Genomic DNA, 25554 nt, shown 5'->3' with positions numbered 1-25554 from the left:
TTTGTGTTGTTTTATTTTCCAAATGTTTCTTAACTATGATCCAGTCATAATCCCTCAGAGTTTTAATAACAGTGATATATCCCCTTTATTCTACAATCTCTGCAAATTGTACATACTGTTCCATTACATACAAAGCTCTCTGAGTAAAAAAAAGAAACATGGATTTAATTTTAATTGAATATTTAACATAATTTTATTTAAAGAAATAAAGGAGGTAAAATTAAGCTGAACACCTGTATCCATATATTTTAGGAAAAATAATCTACATTGATGTTCAGTATTGTATTAATATTTTGTATGTATTATTTGTACTACTATGACTGAATGTATTATAGTTGAGTACTGTGAAACTACATTACTATTACCTTACAAAGAGAAGTATGTTTTTCTGGTGACTTTGACCCCATTCTTGAAACTGAATGACATTATTTTTCCATTACCAAAATTGAAAGTATGTATTATATTCATAGTAATGAGAGCCTGTAAAGTGTCCTAAAGTCTTTATTATCTAGAAGTACAATATATGTTAGTGGTAATAACAACATATATTCAGTAAGAAAGTTACTTATGCAGAAAATAGATACCACAATTAAAGATGACTTTAATAAAAATTAAAAACCATTTTAGGTGACAAGTATTTTATAGTTTTAAGTTCAAAGTTCAGATGTATACAGATTTGTACCTATACTTAAGAAGATATTCAAAGTCAACATTTATTTTACTTTCTTTTTTGCAATGAACATATACAGAGCATGTATCCAAAAGTGGGACTAGTATAGGATACCAAGAGGAGGAGTAAAGAAAGAAAGATAGTGAATAATTATGAAGTACATCACATCTGTGTAGGAACAAGACACAAGGAAACACACTGAACACTGTTAAACAACACAGGATAGAGGGGAAAAGGTGAGGAAGTACAGTGGAAGGTTACATTGACTTAAGTACAACACATACACAGATATAATACCAAGGCAAAAATCCAACTCACCAATGAATAGACACCTAAACAATGAAGGACGAGAATAAAAAATAGGTTACACTAAGGGGAGGGAACTAACAGGAGGTGGAGTGTAAAAGAAGGAAGTAGAGAGGGTGAATATGATTGATATGCTTTCTTACAAGAATGAATATAGAATTCTTAAACCTATTGAAATCACTGTAAGAAGAGGACTAAGGTAGAAAGCAGAAAAATGGAGGGGATAAACCAATTTGGGTTATAATACATATATCCATGAAAATGTCATAATGAAGATATCTCTGAATAGATATCTTAAACAAAAATGTCTTTTTTTAAAAATGGAGGATGGGAAGATAAAACAGGTCCTGTCTTGGGGTTGGTACCAGTGGGAAGGTGCAGGATATAAGGAAAAGGTATAGGAGGCTGAATATGATGGAAATATTATATATTCATGTATGAAAATGGAAAAATGAGGCCTGTTAAAACTATTCTAAGAATGGGGGGAGGGAGGATAAAGGAGAATGATGGAGATGGTGAATTCAATTTAGATATATTTAGTGATATTTTGTAAATGTCACAGTGTACCCCCAGGACAATAATATGATTTTATTTAAAATAAAAGAAAAAAGTCAACAACAGATTTATGATTCTTATAGCTTTGTTTCTTTCAGATAGTAACATTGGAGTTATTATCTTTGGTTTTGTGGACTCCACATTTTATCTATACAACACCTTCTTTATGGTTTATTTTGGTAGCGCATTGTGGAGTAGCCATCCAGAGATTTAGCCAAATTTTGTTGAATATATTTGTTTTCTATTCTTTATAAAAATGGTGCCTATATGTACTCCTGACTGTGCAAAGTAACACTTACCTTTTCTTTCTGAAAAGACACAGTTCATTTGTTAAGACATCTCTAATATTAGTACATTGTGATTTGATAAAGTCCATGTTCCCTGATTTTTATGGCATTATAATATCCCTATTGGCTCTCCACTTTTATCTTTTAAGATTGAAAAAATGTATTACTTTAGCATAGTTTGAATTGCAACAATTTTTTCCTTTGCCTGTGCATCCTTCATTATTTGAATATACTTTTTCTTCTGAAGTGTTATAATATACAACATTTCTTTTTTTAGATTTTTTTTATTGTTGTACTGGGTGGGAGTACATTGTGGCATTTCCAAATGTTTTTACAATATATCATGCTTGAATTCCCCCATCCTTCCATTTCTGAAACAATTTCAACAAGTCTCATTTTTCCATTTACATACATGTGTACACAGTATTTATACTATATTCACTCTCCCATTCCCTTCCCCCACCTTCTTCCCTCACCCACTGGTACCGACTCTCCCAGGCATTTTCTAAACTCTGCAAGTATGAACCTTGGACATCATTTCTGGGTTTGTGTAACTATGTCAGAACTCATTTCCCTTTAGATTTATTTGGGTTACTTTCCTTGAAAAATGACATTTCACTTTCTCTGTAGTTATAATTAAGACTAATATTCTTGTTCAATAGTAGACCATCTTCTCTGCAATGTGTGTCTGTCCCCAACCAGGAATATCAGTGAATCATTGTAAGGGGCCAGATGAAAATATTAACACTTTTATTTTGCTTAGGCACGTTTCACACTGAATACCAAGGCCACTTGCCCATTGTCATCTCTCCGGCTAGTGGTGTTGTGAAGTCTAAGTCATCCACGACTATCAAAGTAGATTTTTGTGCAGACCAGCCAAGAACTGTAAATGAAGTGGCTAAGTAAGTATATACTATGGTTCTTTTTAAATGATTTTATTAGCATATAATAGTTGTACAGGGGGATACATTGTGATATTTACATATGTGCTTACAATATATCTTAGTTGGATTTATCCTCTTCATCATTCTCCCTCTTACCTCCTCCCACTCTTAGAACAATTTCAACAGGTTTCATTATTCTATTTTCATATATGGATACAAAACACATCAATCATATATACATCCTCATTCCCCCTTTCCTTGTGCCTACCCCTTTCCCACTGATACCCACTCTGGCAAAAGATTTATTTTCCCTCCTACCTTTCATTTTTTAAAATTAAGTGTATATTGCTAGTCCAAGGGAGTTTTGCCTTGATACTTTGGTCTGTGTATATCATACTTTTATCAAATTAACTCCCTCCCCTCCATTACTTACTAATTCTCTATCACTATGGTTCTTAATTCTAATATGAATCTTAAAACTTTCCTCTTTTACCCTTCAAATATGCTTTTGCTTTGCAATAGCTTTTTTCCCTTTCATTCAGCATTCATTCATTTAGTTGCTACTATTTGCCAAGCACTATGATCTGAGAAATGGAAAGAACTAGAGAGTGGCATTTGGGTACACATAATAGAAACTCCTAGTTTGAATTCTTTAGAAGTGAAAGTGTGGATCAAGGAAGGGCACAACTAACAAGGTGGTAGTTCAGCCAAACATTTACTAGTAAGGAAGAATTAGCCAGCAAACAGCAGTGACATGGTTGTGTGCATGGGTACATCTGTGTGTGTAGAGGAAGTGAGTGTTAGTGAAGGAAGTGAATTAAGGGAGTTATTTCAATCAGAAAAAGTATCAGACTTGAAATCCTAGCATGAAAGTATTGCATGTTGAAAGATCTGAAGCAATGTAGAATTAAAGGAATAGAGGTAGACAGTGATACCAGATGAGACCAGAAAACTGGTTCACATACTAATGTAAATGCTTTTTTGGTAAAATGTTTTTTCAGTATTCTTGTGGGTATGTGTGTCTATTACTACATTGCAATGTAAAAATATACTTCTTACTAAAGGCTACACTCATAAATGTGTGAGAAACAGTTGTGAGTCCTGATAGGAGTTTAGGTTTTATTGAAAGGCTGTGAAATCTCAGGACTGAGACTTTTGTGTCTGATTAGTTTGCATTTTAGAAAAGTCATGGTAATAGCAGTGTGCAAAACAGATCAGGGAGTACAAATATAGAGTGCTCAGCCTGACTAGAAATTATAAAAGTAAAGCAAGAGGGAAATAATAAATACCTGAGCTAAGGTACAATATAAGAAGAACAAGAGAAGTGTGCAGATGGGAGACATGTTGTGGTGGTAGATTTGACCAGATTTGATGACTTGTTGTAGAAAGGAAGGAGGAGTAGGTTTGTAAAAGCAGATCTTAAGTTCAGCTTTGATATGATAGGGTTTATTTGCTTTTCAGAATCCTGGTAGAGTTGGTTAAGGCCTATTAATTAGTTTTATCATTTTGAGCCCCAGAAAGAAGATTAATATAGATATGGGTAGAGAATCATCAGTGTACAAGTGGCAGATGAAACAAGAAAGTGTTGAGAATAATTACATAAAGGATGTCAAAGTATAAAAATGTAGTAGGGAAAAACCACTGTATGTAGAATTTAAAACAGATCCAAGTCTTATAATAAAAATGTAGGGCATAAGTGAGTTAGAAGGAACACTGGAAAAGTATGCTGTCAAGAAAGCTAAAGGATGATAGACATGTAAAGAGGTAGTATGAATAATGTCCAGAGTTATAGGATACAATGTATTAATAGGTGCTTAGATAACATTTGAATAGTAGCCAGTTGTTTGTGGTATCTGATGGGTCTGAATAGATCTAAGACTGAATTCATGCCACAGAGTGAAAATATAGGCAAGCAGTTCTAAAAGAGAATTGAAATTAGTCCAGGAAGTGAAATTTTATGAGAAATATTCATTCTAGCAAAGAAGTAGGGTTTTGCTGAGATATTTCATATTATAGGGAGCTGAGGTATTGGAGATGGATGTGATTGGCTATTGGAGTTTGGGATAGGATGAGTTAGAAAAGAATCTCAGAGTTTTAGAGCTAGAGGTAATCATATAACTTTAATATTTTTGAGATAATTGGTACTATGTATTTATAATTGAGTTCTTTCTGGGATCAAATTTTGAGTTTTTCATGTTTTAGCATGTTTAATTAGTACATATTAGTTTTACAGGTGGTTTCATTGTGGTTTTTCCATATATACATACAGTGTACCCTGGTTTGGTTGATCCCCTCAAGTATTCTCTCTTTTTGCCCTCCCACCTTCTTAAAATAACTTCCACTGGTTTCAATGTTCCATATGCATACATGTATAGAAAATACACCGACCTTATTCACCTTCATTTATCCTCTTCCTTTCACTAGTACCCTCCCTTTTATCATGACCTATTTTACATTCCTGTTTTTTATTGTTAAAAGGACAGTGGGGTTTTGCTTTGATATTTTACCTGTAAATAGATTGTTTGTTCAGTGGGGTTTTGCCTTGATAGTTTATCTATAACTATATTGTACTTTAATCAGTCTAACCCCCTTTAGTATTCTTCCTTACCCTTTGTTGAAACAATTAGACAATGGTTGCACATGTGCCATTCCACTGTGTAGATTCAGAAAGACCAAAGGACCCAGTAACCTCTAGCATGTGTGTGAAAGAAACTGCTCTTAGGCTGTTGAATTTTAACTTAACGTGATTTTATCAAAAATTTTAGAAGGAAAATAGAGTATGTATAATTATAATTAAGTATGTATATGTATATTTTATTATTTTTTAGAGTACGGTTGCAAGGTCATTCTGACATACTATTGAATATCAAAGTTCACGTGGTTGAACAGATTATTGAATTGTTTAACTTGAGTAGTGACAAAAAGCTGGAATGCATACGCTTTGGTTTTGTGTTTTTTGGAACATCAAAAATTGAACATGCCCTTCTACATAATAACAGCCCACAATCCATAAATTGGGTGGCAATAATGCAAGATGATTCTGTTGGAGAAGAATTGGTAAGTAAATGGTACACTGTGGTATAGCAGATAGAATTTTTTGTTTTTTATTTTTCTTTATTCATTTATTCATACACACATACATTGTATGGGCCATTTCTCCCCCCTGTGCCCCACCCCATTCCCCCACCCCCTTGCTTCCAGGCAGACCTGTTCTGCCCTTTTAACCAATTTTGTTGAAGAGTAGACATGAGCAATAATAAGAAAGACAAAGTGTTTTTGCTAGTTGAGATAAGGATAGCTATACAGAGAGATTCCTAGAATTGCTTCCATGCACAAATGTATTACAACCCAAATTGACTCATCTCTACCTGACCTCTTCACTACTTCCCAATCACCTTCCCTTATTGACCTCTGTTGTTTTAAGGTAACTGTATTAGCTCCTCTACAGAGGGGACATCAAACACTTTCAAGTTTTGGGTTTCCTACCTATCCCCATTCCTCCCGTATGTGCTCTCCCCTTAGTATGTGACCCAAGTCCAACAACATTACTGACTTTGCCATAGATCTAAAGTCTGCATATGAGGGACAATATATGGTTTTTGGACTTCTGAGCCTGGCTAACCTCACTCAAGATGATGTTCTCCAGTTCCATCCATTTACTTGCAAATGATAAGATTTCATTCTTCTTCATGGCTGAGTAAAATTCCATTGTGTATAAACACCACATTTTCTTAATCCATTTGTCAATAGTGGGGCATCTTGGCTGTTTCCATAACTTGGCTATTGTGAATAGTGCTGCAGCAAGCATGGGTGTGCAGGTACCTCTGGAGTAACCTGAGTCGCATTCCTTTGGGTACATGCCTAGGAGTGGGATTGCTGGATCATATGGCAGATCTATGTTTAGTTTTTGAAGAACCCTCCATTTGTTTTCCATAGTGGTTGTACTAGCTTGCATTCTGACCAGAAGGGTACGACCCACTGATCATTAAGAAGTGTGTTGTTAAGCTTCCAATTCTTTGCATATTTTCTACTGTTTTTATTTTGTTGTTGTTATTGAGTTCTAGTTTTAATGCATTGTGATCAGATAGAATGCATGGGATTATTTCTATTCTCTTATATTTGCTGAGGCTTGCTTTGTGCCCTAAGATATGATCAATTTTGGATAAAGTTCCATGGGCTGCTGAGAAGAATGTATATTGTGTGGAAGTTGAATGAAATATTCTGTATCAGCTAGGCCCATTTGATCTATGGTGTGATTTAGTTCTAGAATTTCTTCATTAATTTTTTGATTGGATGACTTATCAGTGATGGGAGGGTATTAGAGTCTCCCACTACCACTGTGTTTGAGTCTATATGTGCTTTTAGGTCCTTCAGAGTATGTTTGATGAAATTGGGTACACTGATGTTGGGTGCATATAGATTGATAATTGTTATTTCCTTTTGGTGTATTTCTCCTTTTATTATTATAGAGTGTCCTTCTTTATCTCATTTGATCAATGTAAGTTTGTCCGAGATAAGTATTGCTACTCCTGCCTGTTTTCAGGGGCCATTGTGCTGGTAAATCTTCCAGCCTTTCACCATAAGCCAGTGCTTGTTTCTGTCAATGAGATGGGTCTCCTGTAAACAACAGATTGTTGAATCTTCCTTTTTAATCCAGTTTGCCAAATGGTATCTTTTGATGGGGGAGTTAAGTCCATTAACATTCAGTGTTAATATTGATAGGTATGTGGTGATTCCTGTCGTTCAGTTGTTTTGTTATTTAAGGGTTTGATTGTGTGCAGCTGAATCAATGTTACTCTCTGAATCCTTGTCTTTTCTCCTCCTGTGGTTTGGTACTGTCTGTCCTCTCATGGTTTTCTTTGCTGTCATTTTCTGTGGGCAGAATTCCTTGAAGAATCTTTTGTAGTGGTGGCTTTGTGGTCACATATTGTTTTAGTTTCTGCTTATTGTGGAAGAGTTTCATTGCTCCATCTATTTTGAATGATAATTTTGCTGGGTAGAGTATCCTAAGGTTGAAGTTATTTTCATTCAGTCCCCAGAATACCTCACTCCATGCCCTTCTTGCTTTTAAGGTTTCCATTGAGAAATCTGCTGTGATTTTGATGGGTTTACCTTTGTATGTTATTTGTTTTTTCTCTCTTACAGTCTTCAGTATTCTTTCTCTATTCTCTGTGCTTGTTGTTTTCATGATAATATGTCATGGGATAGTTCTATTTTGGTCAAGTCTGTTTGTTGTCCTGGAGGCTTCCTGTACCTAAATGGGCATAATTTTCTCTAGATTTGGGAAATGTTCTGTTGTTTTTTTTAATATATTACAAATCCCTTTTGCTTGCACCTCTTCTCCTTCTTCAATGCCCATGATTCTCAGGTTTGGTCTTTTGATATAGTTGGTGAATTCCTGCATATTCTTTTCATAGGTCTTGAGTTGTTTGACTAATAATAGCTCTTCAGTTTTTCCTTTAATTTCCATTTTATCTGCAAGTTCTGAGATTCTGTCTTCTGCTTGTTCTAGTCTGCTGCAGTGGCCTTCCATTGTGTTTTGTGTTTCTGTTTCATTCTTTTTTTCTGAGGTTTTCCATATCATGGGTCACTTCCTCTTTAATATTGTCTATTTTTGCCTTTAATTCATTTATCTCTGTATTTATAATGTTCTCTGTTTCTACTTTGGTGTTTATTTTGGGCTCCTGTGAGTTCATTTATTTGTTTCTATGTCTTCTCATATTCTTTATTTTTGATGTCTTGAAATTTCTTGAGTGCCTCTTGTATGTTTTGATTAACCATGTCTGGTAACATCTCCATGAACTTCTCAGTGATTATTTGCAGGATTTCTTCTTTGAGGTTGTTCTTGTGGGCATCATTGGGTTCCTTGGCATTGTTTATCTTTGTTTTGTTGGAGTCTGGATCTGGGTATCTATTTTCTTCATTTCCCTCTGAATCCTGTATTAAATTATTTTTGAAGGGAGAATGATTTCCATCCCTTTTTCTTCTTCCCATTGCTCCACTTAGTATTGTGCAACTATGTTTTTCATAGGCTAGTTAGTGGTTTCAGTCACCTGTTTTCTTTCTTGGTTTAATTTTGTTTTGTGGCTGTATTGGGTTTTTAGCTAAGTGTGTGTGTGTGCTATTTCTGTCTCTGATCTGGGTGTAATTTAGTATTAACTAATTCACAAGAACAAAACTAATTTAAAAAAACCTAAAGAAATCAACAGGGAGAGATGAACAAACAATCAGGAAAGAAAACAAACAGACCAATACCCTCCAGGTTCAGGAACAGTAAAATTTCAGTCTTAGTTTAAATTCTGGTTTTACTCCTGCAGCATCCAGTCCTATTATTAGTATTTAAGCAGAATCCGTGTTGTAGTCTTGCCAGGTGGTTGGGTAGTGTTTTTTTTCTTCTGTCTTTCAGCAGCAGCTGCTTGGTCAGCTTGTCCCTCAGTGAGGCACGGCAGTTTAAGTTTGTATGTTGTCTTCAGGTTCTGGAGATCAGCTCTGTGGTCCACCAGCTGTCCTGCTATTTGGTCTACCGAATGTCTCCCAAGCTAGTTTGGAGTCGGCAGCTGGCAGTGGCAGCAGCCCTCCTGTTTACTCAGTGTAACGTGGTATGGAGAAGCCTTCCACAGGCTTGGGGTTCAGGATGTTGAAGTTTTGATTCTCCTTGGCACTTTATTTCCACCAAGTGTGGCTCCAGTATCTCAGCAAGGTTTTTTGATTCACGGAGCTTATGCTGTCTGCTTCTGTACCCTAGTTTCCATCTTTGATCTTGCTAGTTCTTTGCATTTGATCTAGAGGTGTTTTGTTACTTCCTATACCCAGCACTCAAACTCGCTTCTAGGTGTCACGTTTCACCCTGATGCCACATCTCTAAGGGACACCTATTATAATTTTAAACAGAGTGTTTTGTATCTATTAGTACTGGCAAGATGTTTAATCTAAATGTTTTAAAATTAGCAGATAGATGTGATTTCATGTGTATCCAAGAGTAATCTCAAAGAATTCAGTAAATTAAGCTCACATTTATAGTGATATCTATCTGAAGTAAACCAGATAAGTGCTTCTTATCAGTCAGTAACTGCAAAATTTTGTCCTCATCAGATTTTCACTACTTCTTTAAATTTCATCATGTACATTAGTCAAATTTAGGTATGTGTTACTTTATTCTACAGATTCTGAAATTTTAGTGATTATTTAATCTCATCTTAAAATGTCTTTATGTTTTGCCTTAATATGATTTTCTTTCTGATTTTGTATTACAGGGTGCAAATATTCAACAAAGAACAGATATTGCTTTAAATAATCTTACTTACTTAAACAAAATAAAGAACATAGATATTACCAATTTTGTTTCTTGTGTTCCTAATGAAGGGACTTTACAACCTTATGAAAAGATTGTGATTACATTTTGTTTCAGCCCAAAGTAAGCAAATATTACTTACATTGTAATGTTAAGTATTGATGGAAATTATGTTAATCATACTTTATTTTTTTTATTGATTTTTTTTGTGGTGCTGGGGATGGAACCCAGGGCCTTGTACATGCTAGGTAAATGTTCTTCCACTGAGGCACATTCACAGCCCTTTAAACACACACAATATGTGTGTGTTTGGGTGGGGGGGTACTGGTGATTGAACTCAGGGCCTTGAGCATGCTATGTATACCCCCAGACCTTTTGTTTGTTTCTATTTTGTTTTTCAGATAGGGGGTTGCTAACTTTGCCCTGGCTGGGCTCAAAATTTGCAATCCTCCAACTCTGCCTCCCAAGTAGCTGGAATTATAGGCATGTTGCCATCATGGCTGGCCTCCCTATAACCACAATTTAAGCAAATTGATTTTAATACTGCCACAGTAAAACTTGCCAGAAGGCATAAATTTGATTTGTCTTGTTATGATTCTAAATATTTCTAGCATGGCTAATATTCTCAATATTTTTTTCTCTCATACTAAATATCTCACATTAAATTACAAATCACTCCAAATATATACTATATGTTTTTCATAGAACCATGTACTTAGTTTTGTTATTTAGTTTGAAAATATTTTTAGAAATGCTACTTTAAATTGCAGTGTGTGTCAATAACTGATCCAATTGTAATGACCCTTGTTTGTGAGAAGGTTAAAGCTCAATGTACTTCTTTTTGTGGCAGCAGGATCACTTGGTGACATCAATTGAATATTGAAAGCTGAGCTGTGTTTTAATTTATGGAGGCTAATAAATCAAGGAATTATTTTACTTGTATAATCTAAAATCGTCTTATTGATTATACCTTCATAGAAGAAATTTCTTTTGTGAATCTATAAGTTTCTGCTTCATGGTCTTTTAAATTCTAAATACTTCCCATAGCAGCATTTTAAACTTCATTTGAGTGTCTAGCATCTAGCATGGACCCAGGTTTGAGTATGATTTGAAGTCTTAGTTCTTTGTGCTTTGAACACAATATCTACAGTTGTATTTAATATTACAAGCCATCTTATTGTGTATTTGAGTATCCACTGCTGGAAGAGCTCACCTTTAGGTAAGACAAATGAAGAAAGCCAAGGAGCAGACTTATGATGTAACCCATCTCTGTCTTTGATCTTGCTTCACTTTTCCATCCTTTCTTTCATTTTCTCTAATAAGATATAATACATAGTAAATCTTGTTCTCCTATTACTTGTTATCCACTAGCAACAGCTAGTTGGCAGTTGGTTGACAATCTACAGTTAGCCATGGCTAGAAGAGACAAATATGTAACAGAGGTTTTCGATTATTCCTAGAGGGAAGATGGACTGTTATAGAAAATTGATCAAAGTCTTTAGGTAACAATGAATTCTGTCTGGAAAGAAAATCCTTTACAAACAAAGTGGCATGTGAGCTAGGTCTTGAGGACTTAATATATTTAAGTTACTTTTGACTTTGAAAGATTAGCATGAACTAATTTTTCTGAGCTTTATGCCCTACTTTTTTGTCAAATCTGCAAGTTCAGTAATTTTGCAAAATGTATTATCAGTTATATTTTTATTCATTAGCTTTCATTTACTTATATAGATTTAAAGATTATGTTAATATTTTCTTTTTAGAGGTGATAAAGTATATCACCTTTACTTTAAAAATTATGGATTATGATTTTTGCAGACTAATTGATGATGGCAAAAAGGATGTTGAGCCTTCACACAGGCAAGACTATGCTCTTTTTGTGAGATTTGACTCAGTAGGAAGTAAAGATGGATTTTTGAGAGATGATGACTATAAAACCATCAAAAGTAAGTGTAAAATTTAGCAAAACCATGAGATGCATAGCAGTTAAAATTATTTAAAAATTTAACCATCAATATTTGTAGAGGTAATATAATAAAAGTTAGATTGAACAAAAGTCCATACTTATTTAAGTGACCTTAGTATGTCATCCGTGATATGTTATGATTGAAGTCAACTTTGGAATCATTTGCATAAAAAAGTTAGAATTTAGATGACTTTATAATTTTAAAATGACATTAGGCAAATATGATCTAGAGCTTGAAGAATTTGAAAAAATGGTTTTGTTCTTATGTATACCTACGTTTGTTCTTAGGACTTAAAATGTGAACAAATGACCCATTCTATCATTGCCAGATCTTCACTTCTTTTACATACAGTAACCGACATAGAACCAGACATAGAGATTTAGTAAGTAGGGTGTAGCACCCTGTTGTATGAGACTAATAAGGACACATGTTTTGTAGGTTACATGTCAAGATAAATTAGACTGTTTACATTCTTAGATGATATTGGATTGGTTCTAGTAAGGGAAAAAATAGACCAGGAATTGAAGTCACTTTAGCAAGACATCTTAAAGATAAAGAAATAGGAAACTTAGGGATCAAGTTCAGAAAAATGAACCATGCCAAGGAAGTATAGGTCATACTAGGCATTTAGGAAAATCAAGAATCTAAAAGATTTGCAAGTCAGTACAAGTGATACTGAGAAAGATTAAACTGTGTTCTAGGGCAGAAATTTATTCTTGTTACTTATTATGTCATGGTCTGTAACACTGAGCTATGTTTGATAATCACATAATATGATTTATATATGAAGCTTCCAAATCAATCTAGCTTCTAATAGTTAGAGATGTTAGGTTTGCTTTATAGGTAATTTGGAGTCTAGATTTGGCTATTTAGAGCATCAGTGAATAAATACTTTCTTTTTTGAGGGGGTTCTAGTTGCATTGCTCTCTGTAAAACTGTTCTTTCTCCCCACTAAGAATCTACAATCCAAAGTTTCTACCATATTTCTAGTATCTCAAAAATTTTTATATTCTTGTCCAGTTTATATACCACTGGCCATTACTTTAATCAGTCTTTCCCATGTACCCTTAAATCCCTTGGCTTATCTCCCATAGTAACTAAGTGGAAAGAACTCTAATCCTATTAAATTTACCCTTCTGTCTACTCTAGATCTGCACATGGGAAGCTGTGCTGGAGAAAAACACAAAAACATCCTTTATACCTATAAATACTAGCTCTCTATGGTTAAGATAATTAATATTCCTACTGCATTCTGTTATGTATTTAGTTTCTCACAATCTAAATGAATGTTAACTGTCTTTTATGTTTTCCTTATGTCTCCAATCCTTACTCCTTCATCTTCACTCTAAATTTGTAAACACATGAAATGGCCTCCTCGATATTTCTACTGGTATACAGGCACCTCACACTTAACATGTCCAAAGTGGAATTCCTGGTTTCCCTCTCCTTCAATCTTTACTGTTTCAGGAAACAGCAATTCCATCATTTCAGTTGCTCAGGTTAAAAACCTTAGTGTCATCCTTTATCACCTGTTTAGATTAGATATATCTAAACAGGTGATAAAGATATATCACCTGATATAGATTAGATATACCTAAATATATCTAATCTATAACAAACCTATCAGCAAATCTCATTTACTCTACCCTCAAGAATATATCTGAAATCTGGCCATTTCTCACTATTCTTCCCCTGAACATATTTGATTCCTTAGAGTTTTTTGAATATGATAAGCAAGTTCCTATGTTAGACCATTTGTACTTGCTGTTGTCTCTGCCTAGAATATACTTTTCTTAGATGTTCACATGATTTTCTTCCAGATGCCCTTAATATCTTTGCCCAAATGTCGCCCTGCAAAAGAAGCCATTTGGGACATTTCCACCTAGAACAACATCCCCAAGACCTTGCATTCTATCTACTTCACCTTACTTTACCTTTGCTAACAACATCTATTCTCCAAGAAATGCTATAAGTTTAATGGTTTCTTGTCAATATTACCTAACTAGAATACAAAGTCCATGAGAGCAAGTTCTCCTTTATTAACTGTTGTATCCTCAAGGCCAAGAAGAGTACCTGGCACAAAGAAGACACACAATTTTGTTGCATGAAGAGATTTGAATGAGCTGCCTACTTCTCATCAATCAAGTCTTTCAAATAATACTATGTGACTAAACAAATGTATTCAGGATCCTGCCCTTGCCCCCACATTTTATGTTCAATGGCTGTTATTACTTTTTCAGGTGATCGGCTTCAAAAAGTGGAATTAGCACTGACAGGCTCAGGACTTCCTGTCGTATTACACTTTGATCCAGGAAAAGTCCTTAATTTTCCACCTTGTTTCATGGGTGAACATTCAGATATTTCATGTATTATACAAAATCAATCAAAATGCCTTCCTGTGATGTACCGTTTTCAAAAAACTGCACATTTTAAAATTGATCCTGGAAAGGGTAAGATTGATGAAGGATGTACACAGGTAAGATAATTTTTCTTTGCTTTCTTTCCACTTTGCTTCAAATATTTTAATGTCTACTAAAACACTACTCTGAGGGTAAAAAACCACATTTGTGCACCAGGCATGGTGGCTCTCACCTATAATCCCATCTACTCAAGAGTCAGAGACCAGGAGGATCATAGTTCAAGGCCAGCCTGAGCAAAAAGTTAAGGAAACCCCATCTCAATGAAAAAGCTGGGTATGGTGTTGTGAGCTTGTGATCTCAACTATGCAGGAGACCGTAGGTAGGAGGATCATGGGCTGAAGTCATTCTATAGCAAAAATACTAGACCCTATCTGAGAAATAACTTGAAGCAAGAAAAGAAAAAAAAGGCTTAGGGTGTGGCTCAAGAGGTAGAGCTCCTGCCTAGCAAGCATAAGACCCTGAGTTCAAACCCCATATGACCCCCACAAAAATACCCACATTTGTTCTACCAGTGTTTATAAAGCACATCTTGTTTCTTATTTGGCCTAGCATTAGTTATGAATACTTTTATATGTGTAGTCGTACAGAATCCATAATTATTTGTTAAAGTACTTATCATGTGCCAGAAAAAGCCTCTCACATTCTAGGGAAGTACAAAACATAGTCATCCTTCTAAGATATACACAAATAGGTATAATTTAAGAAGAATATAGATTATGTTCAAAGAGTTATAACATAGTGACATAGAAAGTTAGAGAACAGAGTGTATTTATTTACTTCCAGCCAGGTAGAGAGGTCTTCATAGGACAATAAATAACATAAGCAAGACCTTGAAGGTTGAGTAGAATTTTGAAGTTTGAAACTAGAGATACTTTTCTAGTCTTTTTAACTTGGGGAGAGGGTTGTTCATACAGAGTTAACTCTGAATCACATTAAATAAAGACATGTCCTAATAATAGGCTTTTTTAGCCAGCTATCAAAGAAAACAAATAGGTAAAATTCTCTGGAAATGAGACTTTTTGAGTTCTTCAAACCTGTTCTACCCCTTCATTGCTTCTCAGCTAATGTTTTTCAAAACTCCATAGTTAAGATGCTGTAGATTTTTCTAGGAGGCCACACAACTGGTGTTCGGAGGATGGGATTATAGCAAGTAAAAATGGCAGAGAGCTGTCTATTCTTTTAGAGATTCAGCAACTTAAAAAAATACCCCTTGGGTTTTGTTAGCCTTTAGGTAATTTCCAAATACCTGAAAAAAGTGGATTTTGACAAGTTTCTGTTAGTGTCTTCTTTCCTTTTGTGGAGAAGTACATTTTTGGAGGGCCTTAATCTGCCATTCCCAAAATGTAATACTATATTCTTAATTTTTCTTAAATTCCAGTATGAGTATCTTAAAGTTTGTCAAAGCTGGATAGTCCTAAAGTACTTTCATATCACCATTCTTTTTTTTAATTTTAGAATGTCGTATGCTCATTTATTCCACATCAAATCGGGGTCTTTAGAGTGCAGCAAGTAATAGAGATTATTGGCCCAGTGGCAGATGAAGATTTACAGTCTTCGTCGATGAAACCTTTTTATCGCATACATTTAGATTTTAACAGCACCTGCAAAGCTTTCACTAAGAAAGTTGTGATGAAAATTAATCCTGGTATGGTATTTGTATGAATCTTATTTGGTTTCAATGTAGTAGTTGTTATTAATGTAGAATTATTTTGATATATTTATTGCTTACTGTATATATCAAATAGGGTCTAATCCAGTGGTTTTTACCTTTTCACATACATCAAAGTCATCTAGAAGGCCTGTTTAAGTACATATCACTGGCCTGCATCCCAGCATTGGTTATTAAGTAGATCTGTATTGAAGCCTAAAGATTTGCATTTCTACCATATATGTATTGCTGTACTGAGGAACATACTTTTGGTTTAGTCACCTGTACAGCTTCTCAGGTATTTTAATGGTTGTTGTGTTTTATTCTTTGTGCATTTTTTTCTTGTGTCTATAATATAAAGTAGTTTTGACTAACCCCAGATTTTCTTGTTGCTGCTGTTTCATTCAATCTTCTATAATATTTTATGCATTGAACCATGTTAAACTGATGATATACAACTGCTTTTAGCCTATAAAAATTTCAGTTTTGTGTGAATAATCTAAATCCTTCAAGTTAGCACATTTGTTTTTATACATGCATTTTATAATTTGTTTAGGTATCATTTTGCTTAATTGTTTTGTGTAGGATCATGCATTATTATTATTTTCTGAATGTGTTTGGGAATTTAGCATTCAATACCAATTATCTAATATATTAATTAATTTACATCTATTTTTTGAAAGTTGAAATTCAAAGTACCATATATAAACCTAATATTCAATTTTACAAAAGGTATAACCCCTTTGGTCAGTAATCCCACGGGACAGTTTGTAGTTAAAGACTTGGAAAAAAACAAGGACCGTGCACCTGTTGCAGTGCTTCAGTCAGCCACGACGTGCCTTCACAATCACCGCTTAAATGAAAAGTCAATGAAGGATGCCCTGATAGCCTTTCCCAATGACAGATCTGCAAGTATCAGGTCTGGGGAACATCATAAAAATTTCAGGTAACACAGTATTAAAAGCTGAAAATTTAAAAGACATAATGTCCAACATGATATGCAGAGGTCTGACAAGATCCTGATGTAAAAAACTGATGATGGTAGTAATAGTAATAATGAGATCTCACTCTCTCTTTTCCTGTCTCTCTCTCAACATGGAAGTGTATTGGTTGTTGAATGCCACTGAAATTTGCTTCATCTAATCTCTCATCACCAGTACTGTGTACTTTCCAGGAAGTGAATGGCATACAAAATAATTTTTAAAAATACTGTTGACATGTGTAGAAAAATGATAAAAAATAATCACCACTCATATGCGGACTTTAGATCTAGGGTAAATGTAGCAGTGTTGTTGGACTTGGGTCACATGCTAAGGGAAGAGCACATACGGGAGGAATGGGGATAGGTAGGAAACCCAAAATATGAAAGTGTTTGATGTCCCCACTACAGAAGAGCTAATACAGTAACCTTAAAATGACAGACGTCAATATGGGAAGGTGACTGGGAAGTAGTGAAGAGGTCAGATAGAGATTAATCAATTTGGGTTGTAATACACTTGTGCATGGAAGCAATGCTAGGATTTTCTCTGTATAGCTATCCTTATCTCAACTAGCAAAAGCACTTTGTCTTTCTTATTATGCTTATGTCTTCTCTTCGACAAAATTAGAGATAAGGGCAGAACAGGTTCTGCCTGGAAGGCGGCGGGGGGAGAAATGGCCCAAACAATGTATGCACATGTGAATAAATGAATAAAAAATTAAAAAAATAATCACCTTTGGAAATGTAAGAAGTCTTCTGTATAGTGATGTTTATTCGGTATGTTTGAGCACTTGAATTTACTTCAATAAAAAATTTTTAAATTGTGGAAAACAAATTATTGTTATTACCATCATCTTGGTTTTATCATCTCAATGATGTATTTTCAAAAACATCCACACTGAACTAAAATTTCCCTAGTTAGGACAATAACAGGTGTTTAAGCCTCAATTTAAATTTATCCAAACCTCAAAGAAATCACTATCTTACCAATGCTTAGTTAGAAGTGAACAATGTATCTTGACCTGTTTTTATGGGCCCTGAGCCCAGAAATATATTTTATGCATTTGAGATTAAAATATGGTTTTTTTGCCTACCTGCATGCTATTAGTAAACTATCTAAAGTTAATAATGACCCAGAGCTTTTTCTACTTGTCTCTTTCCCTTAGGAGTGGTTGTTAAGCTCCCTTAATTTTGCAACAATGTTCTTGAATTGCCATTTGATTTTAGGCCACGTTTTTATTATCTACACTGGGAAATTCTAGGGTGTTCTATAGACTGTCTTACTATTTTTATTTTACAAATCCTGTCCACATTTGCCTCTTTTTTTATTTGACAAGTACGATAAAACAACAGAAAAGTAAAAATAACTCAGACTCTACTATAAATAATTACATATTATAAAAAGGAAAGTGTATGTTTCCTTCTGGCTCATTGATCCCCTCCTATACTCTGCTGTAGTGTCTTCTACAAACATTTAGATAGTCTTTAAACTCTTTCTTAAGCTTACATAAATATGTCTATATGGACATAGAATATATTAATTTAATATTACTACTTTCTTTCTAACTGTATAACTTAGAGCATCTAAAATTGCAAGACTTAAAAAAATTAAGCTCAGCAGTTCCTACTTATTCTACAGCCATATTTATTTTTCTCGATAAACTTTTTCACATTAATAGAAAACTTTAGTCTGGCTACCAATTAGTAATTTAAATAATGAATTAAATTTTATTGTAGTGTATTTGCTTGTTGGTAATTGCAATTGCTATTTTATTTTTAATGCATCTACTTTTTCCATGTTTGACAGGACAATAAGTGGTAATTTTTGTTTATAACAGTATGTCCTATATGTAGAACATCATCAGGAATTTAACATTCAGTAAATTAGCTTGAATAAATAAATGAGAGATGTGTTTTATTTACATAGTAAATTTTTGTTCCCTGTATATTGAATATTTTTTAAAAATCACTGACTCCAAGCTACAGAGAATTTCTAGATATTTGTTCTTTTAGGATCTGAAAAGGATTTTGATATGTTAATAATGCCTTGTCACTTATGTTATTTTCTCCATTACTGCTTTCCATGTTCCTCCTTTTCTTCTTACAGACCCTAGGACTTCAGATATAGAAATTATCTCTAAGTTCTATGGATGGTTAAGTCTTAGAGCTAGCTGGGTGTGGTGGTTAATGAAAATAATCCCAGCTACTCTGGAGGCAGAGAAAGGACAACAGTGGTTTGAAGACAACCTGGATAAAGATACCACAAGACCATATCTGAAAAGCAAACTAAAAACAAAAGGTCTGGGGCGGGGGGTGGCTCAAGTGACAGAGCACTTGGGTAGCAAGTTTGTGACCCTGAGTTCAATTGCCAGTACCACAGAGTTTAGGGCTTGTAGGGAAATTTAAATATCTACAACTATCTTTAAGTAGCTATACAGTTTCCATTTTTTGTGTCACTCTGTTAAAGACTAACTCAGTTCAAGATGTCTTCATATAAACATTGAGGAATTGTGGAAAATAGAGAAAATTTGATTGATTTTTGAATAATTTTCATTTATAGTTCATACATGAGTTAATTATTGTGGGTGAGACTCTTAATGACTGACAAAATTTGCTGAGGATTGAGGTGTGGACCAAGGCTAGAAAGTAGAATAACTGCACTTTATAAAAACGTTTTTATAATAATAGTTGTACAGGGAGTTTCATTGGGACATTTCCACATATGTGTACAGAGTACCCTGCTTTGGTTCATCCTCACAAGTATTCTTCCTTTTCCCCCTCCTCCTTAAAATGTCTTTGGCAGGTTTCAATGTTCCATATTTATACAGGTGTAAAAAACACACCAACCATATTGCACTTTTTATTTTTATTAAAAATATGTGGTGGTTAAACAAGGAAGAGTATGAAGCCAGTTGAATGAATATGAGATGTAATTTGCAGTTCTTTTTTTGGATTGTTTCCTTTGTATAGATTTATTATTGATAGTTATTTCATAAGCTCTAAGATTTTATTGATCTAAAAGCAATATACTTATAGGAAAAACTAGCTGATTCAAGTCTAATTTTTTGAAGTTCGATCTGTTTTGTAGAACTCTCCAAGTTACCTAAGTTGACTAACTCTCTAAGGATGGACTTATATAGTAAGCACTCTTAGATCCCAGTGACCTTAGGAAGAAGAGATTTTTCTCTGATTAGATTACAGATAAAAATTAGGTTTCATTCATTTTTACATGCAGTGTCTTCATATAAAATAGGATATGAGGGGGCTGGTGGAATGGCTCAAGTGATAGAGTGCCTGCCTAGCAAGTGTGAGGCCCTGAGTTCAAACCCCAGTGCCACCACACACACCCACACAAAATAAAATTAAAAGAGTCTAGCATAGGATATGAGGGAAAGGCCTAGAATCTGTCCTATTCAACATTAGGCAGACTGTACATACTGGCTGAGTTAATATATATGTATACATTTTAAATGATTTACTCATATCGTAGGACGATTTTCACAAAGACTCCAAGACACGATTATACAGATCCTGATTTTGAGTATACTGAAACTGAAAAACTAGAAAAGAAAATACATGAAGAATATTATATGAAGTATATTAGATATTTAAGAGGTGTGCGCCTGAAGAAACAAGCAGAGAGGTAAAGTTCAGTTCCTCAAAACAACATGGAGCAAATCCCGGTGCCCATAGAACCAGAATTTTTTTCTTTTGAAAATCAATTATTGCTTCAATTATACAAATTTATGGGGTACAGTTTAATAATTTGATACATGTGTTCAATATGTAATGATGAAATCAGAGTAGTTAGCATTTCCATATCTACAAATATTTTTAAAACTTTTGATCAATGTGATATTTGAAAACATTTAAGAAGTACAGTGGGAGGTTTAAGAACATGTATAAATGTACACTAATTAGAAGAAGATTGTTAATATTTCCTTCTTTTTTTATTACTTGATGTTTAGAGACTCAAGTTCCTCTCTTCTAGTTCTTCATGAAATATATAACAAGTTATTGTGAACTATAGTCACTCCACTGTGCTGAAGAACTTTAGACCTTATTACTTCCAGCTATGTTTTCTACCCATATCCAATGCTCCCTGTTACCCCTCCCCCTATAACCTTCCAAACCTCTAACAATAACTATTCTACATTCAGATCAATTTTTAGCATGCACATATGTGAGAGAACATATGATATTTGTCTTTCTTGTCCAGCTTATTTGTCTTAACATAATGTTCTTCAGTTCTATCCATTTTGCGACAAATGAGAAGATATTTTCATTTGAATATTCCTTGTGTGTATGTACAACATTCTCTTTATCCATTCATCTATTGACAGGCACCTTGAATGATTCCATATCTTGAATATTGTGAATACTGGTACATAAACATGAGCATGTAGCTATCTCTTTGGTATGCTGATTTCATTTCCTTTGGATATACACCCAGAAGTGGAATAAGCTGGGCCATATGGTAGATCTACTTTTAGGTTTTTTGAGGAATCTCTACACTGTTCTCCATGATGGCTGTACTAATTTATATTACAACCAACATTGTATTTGAGAATTTTTTCCCACATTCCTGCAAGTGTTATTTTAAACTTTTTGTCTTTTTTATAATAGCCATTCTAACTAAAGTGAGAGGATATCTAATTGTGGTTTTGCTTTTCATTTCCCTGATTGCTAATGGCATTGAGAGGTTTAAAAATAAATTTTTTAGCTTTTAAATTTCTTCCTTTGAGAAGTATCTATTTGTACCATTTGTCTACATATTTGAACTCTTTGAGTTCTTTATGTATTCGGGATAAATACTTTGTCAGATGAATACTTGCAAATTTTCCCATTATGTATGTTGTTTCTTCAATCTTGATTGTTTCTTTTGGTATGCAAAATCTTCCTACTTTGGTACAGTCCCATTTGTCTATTTTTATTTGTGTTGCCTGTGCCTTAGAGTCTCATCAAAAAACCATTGCCTATGCCAGTGACTTAAAGTGGTTTTTCTAGATTTTTTTCTAGTAGTTTTATAGTTTTAGGTGTTACATTTAGGTCCTCGATAAATTTTGTGTTGATGTGTTGATATTTGTATATAGTAAGAACATATATTATACAACATAGTTGTCTCTGCCATGAGCCAAAGAGGCTTGTATTTTGTGAACTTTACCAGTCATTGGTTATGGGCTGTCCCTGAGTATGACAGAGTAGGGGTGGATGTTCCTCTATGAGATGTTAGAGAAGGTAATTCCCTCAGTGGAGGAAACCTTCCTGTTAGACTAGTGTACCTGTCTGGTTAAGTACATATGAGTGAGTCCCAACAGTGGGAAATATGGGAAATATTTGCATATATAGTTTTATTTTTTAAACAACTTGGCCTCAATTACTTATTACTTATTATTGCTATTATTATTTTGATAGGGAACACATGCATGCCTGTAATGACTGGGACATAGGCATATGGCCAGGGTCAGGTCTAAGATCACCTGTGCTCTCAGGAGCGGAAATAGAATTGGTGCTACCCACAGACTCAACAGAGTGTCCAATCAAATCTAATGAATTGTTAAGTACCAAAAAAATGGCATCCAAGGAGACTGAGTCCTTGCAAAGAAAGGCATGTGCAATATTTTACATTTTTTACCCTTTATTTTCTGCTTTGTGTTTTTTTAATTTATTTTATTTTATTCATATGTTCTACATTTTGTTATGTGATGAGAAAATGGCTCTTGCTAATACTGAGTGATTAATTTTAGAAAATGTGATTTTCCTAAGGTTATCAAAGGACTTAAGTTGGAACCATCGACTGCCCATGAAAAATATGATTGCAGCTTAATTTTGACACCAAAGCAAATTCATCAAGTAATTGTTGGTAAGAATATACAAAATATACTACAGTCTTTGTAGTAGATATAAATATGCTTAATAAATAAGCATGTTTATTAAAGGTAATTTATATTCCATAAAATTCATCAGTTTAAAAAGTATATGTCAATGAATTTCAGTAAATTTACAGTTATGCAGCCACCATAACAATTCAATTTTAGAATGCTACAATCACCATTATGCTTGTATGCAGTCACTTCTATTTCTACCCCCAGCCCTAAGCATATATATGCATATATAGATATAAAGATTATATATAATATATTATATATAAATCTATATCTACATAGATTTGCTTGTTGTGAACATTTCATATAAATGGAATCATATAATACATGATAAATGTTTGTTATGTGTTTTTGGCAAATTTCCAGTCTTTACATAGTTGTTTTGAAAATTTGTTGCTTTATTGTGTTTAAAGATTCACTGTGCTTCTCAATCATCTGTTTTAGAATTCCCATCATACAGTGGTCTTTTAAAATATAGGTATTTTGTATTCATGTAAATAAATATTGTATATTTTAACTGAATCTTTATTAGAACTTATATTGATTGTACCTTTGTTTTACAAGATTATACTATTATAACATCTAAACTGTTTATTTATTTTGTGAGACAGGGTCTTGCTATGTAGCCAGGCTAATCTCAAACTTGTGATCCTCCTGCCTTAGCTTCCTAAGTGCTGAGATTACAGGCATATGCCACCATACATGGCCTTAAACTGTGTTAAAATTTTATATTCTATGTGTTCATGTATAGTGTAGATGTTAAATGTAGAAGATTAAGACATGGATCATTAGCTCAGTTCTCTCTGTAATTATGTGTGTTTCAGGAACACATTATGTGTAATAGAGAAGGAAAGTTCTATAATGAGGCCAAACTCAGCTTGATTCTGCAACTTCTTAGCTCCAACATTAAAGTTTATCTGTGAATCTCAGTTTATTCATTTGTAAATGAGTAATGATAATCTTACCCATTTTATAGTGTGATTGTGAAAACTGAGTGGGATAATATAGGCAAGGTGCTTAACTGTCTGACAGATAGTGTTTAGAAAGTTTTTTGTGAAAACTTCATACAATGAGTAGGTTATATTAGAAGATGCTTAATGTGTAACTTTCATTTCTTTATCCATTTAGTCTTTTTATAAGTGTTAAGTAAATGACAACCATATACTAGACAAAGTTCTGGATCTTGAGGATATAGCAGTGAATAAAAGAAACTGAGTCACTTGTCTCCTAGAGATTAATTGGGTGGAGTAGGTGCAGGAAAATAAACCTGTCTTATATAATATGACCTTTGCATAGAAAGTATGAAGAAACATAAAGCAGGATAAATGGATAGAGAAAAATGAGGTTATTCATGAAGTCTATTTTGTATCAGAGTGTTCAAAGTCACTAAGAAATGTAGTTGAGCAGTGACAGATACCTGTTTGAAATGAAGCCATAAGACATTTGAGATGGCTGTTACTTAGGAAAACAGGTTACCACTTTTCCTTAACCTTGTAGAGGTATTGCAGAATCTCTCTCCCTAGGTCTGTTTCCATCAAGCCTGCTAAATGATGATTATGATTAAAGATACAGTGCCTATATTAAGCTGAAGAGAAAGTTCCCATTTCACTCTAACTGGAGTTAAGGTGTCCATGAGAGAGAGGTAGGCAGAGGATGATTAATTATTATGGATCAAACTATTCTCCTTTTAGGAGAATCCAGCACACAGAATTAGAAAAAAAGAGCCAGGCATGATGGCATATACCTGTAATTCCAACATTCAGGAGGTTGAGGTAGGAGGATCTTGAGTTCCAGACCTGCCTGCATAACATAGGAAGACCCTGTCTAAAAAAAGAAAAAGCTTCAAAGAGCCAGCATCAGATTTCATTAAAAGTCTCTGTAGTTTTTATGGTTTTAATATTGATTTCTTTTCTCTTCTCTCTTTCATTTCTGTTTGCTTTGGTTTATTTTGTTCTACTTTTTAAAATTTCTTGAGGTAGAAATTTAAATTATTCATTTAGGTCCTTATTTTCTAATGTAATTATTGAGCACTATTAATTTTTCACTAAGCAATCCTTTAGCTGCGTCCCACATATTTTGATATATTTTCAATTTCATTCAGTTATATATGTTATCTAATTTTCCTTAAAAGTCTCTCTTTCACTCATGGGTTATTTAGAAGTATGCTGCTTATATTCTGAGATTTTCAGTTTTCTTTCTGTTAAAGATTTCTAATTTTGTTGTGGTGAGAATATATTCATTCATAATTCAACTCTTTTAAATTTGTGAAGTTTTCTTTGGCCATCCTCCTTAATGATTCCATGTGTCTTGAAAAGAAGGTATATTCTGCTGTTATTAGATGAAGTATTCTTTAAATGCCATTAGATACCAATTAGTCAGTTACACTAATGATTCTTAATCCTTACTGTTTTTCTGTGTAGTGAGTCTATCAATTGCCAACAAAAGTGATTAAAGTCTCAACCTATAATCATCAGTTTTCTTACTTCTACTTTTAGTTCTTTCAGGTTTTTTTTCCTCATATTATTTTGAAGGTCTACTGTTTGGTGCATACACATTTAGTACTGTTATGTCTTCTTGGTCTCTTTTTTATTATGTAGTGTCCCTTTTGTCCCTGAATAAGTTTCTTTGTTCTGAAAAATAGTTTGTCTGATATGCATATATA

At 33.9% G+C, this 25554-nt stretch overlaps 1 protein-coding gene across 1 annotated transcript in view; it reads left to right on the top strand.

Moving 5' to 3' along the window:
- Nucleotides 1-25554, top strand: part of Cfap47 (cilia and flagella associated protein 47) — a 393644-nt gene that overhangs the window by 5358 nt on the left and 362732 nt on the right. The window contains exons 4-13 of the mRNA XM_074062282.1: nucleotides 2582-2720; nucleotides 5531-5759; nucleotides 9956-10116; nucleotides 11812-11939; nucleotides 14201-14436; nucleotides 15836-16025; nucleotides 16761-16974; nucleotides 20498-20650; nucleotides 22423-22615; nucleotides 22774-22870. Coding sequence (XP_073918383.1) covers nucleotides 2582-2720; nucleotides 5531-5759; nucleotides 9956-10116; nucleotides 11812-11939; nucleotides 14201-14436; nucleotides 15836-16025; nucleotides 16761-16974; nucleotides 20498-20650; nucleotides 22423-22615; nucleotides 22774-22870 — 1740 coding nt within the window. The remainder of the gene's footprint in view (nucleotides 1-2581; nucleotides 2721-5530; nucleotides 5760-9955; nucleotides 10117-11811; nucleotides 11940-14200; nucleotides 14437-15835; nucleotides 16026-16760; nucleotides 16975-20497; nucleotides 20651-22422; nucleotides 22616-22773; nucleotides 22871-25554) is intronic.

This window comes from Castor canadensis, chromosome X, assembly GCF_047511655.1.
Source record: "Castor canadensis chromosome X, mCasCan1.hap1v2, whole genome shotgun sequence".
In the NCBI taxonomy this organism is placed as follows: domain Eukaryota; kingdom Metazoa; phylum Chordata; class Mammalia; order Rodentia; family Castoridae; genus Castor; species Castor canadensis.
This window is presented reverse-complemented; position numbering and strand designations above follow the sequence as displayed.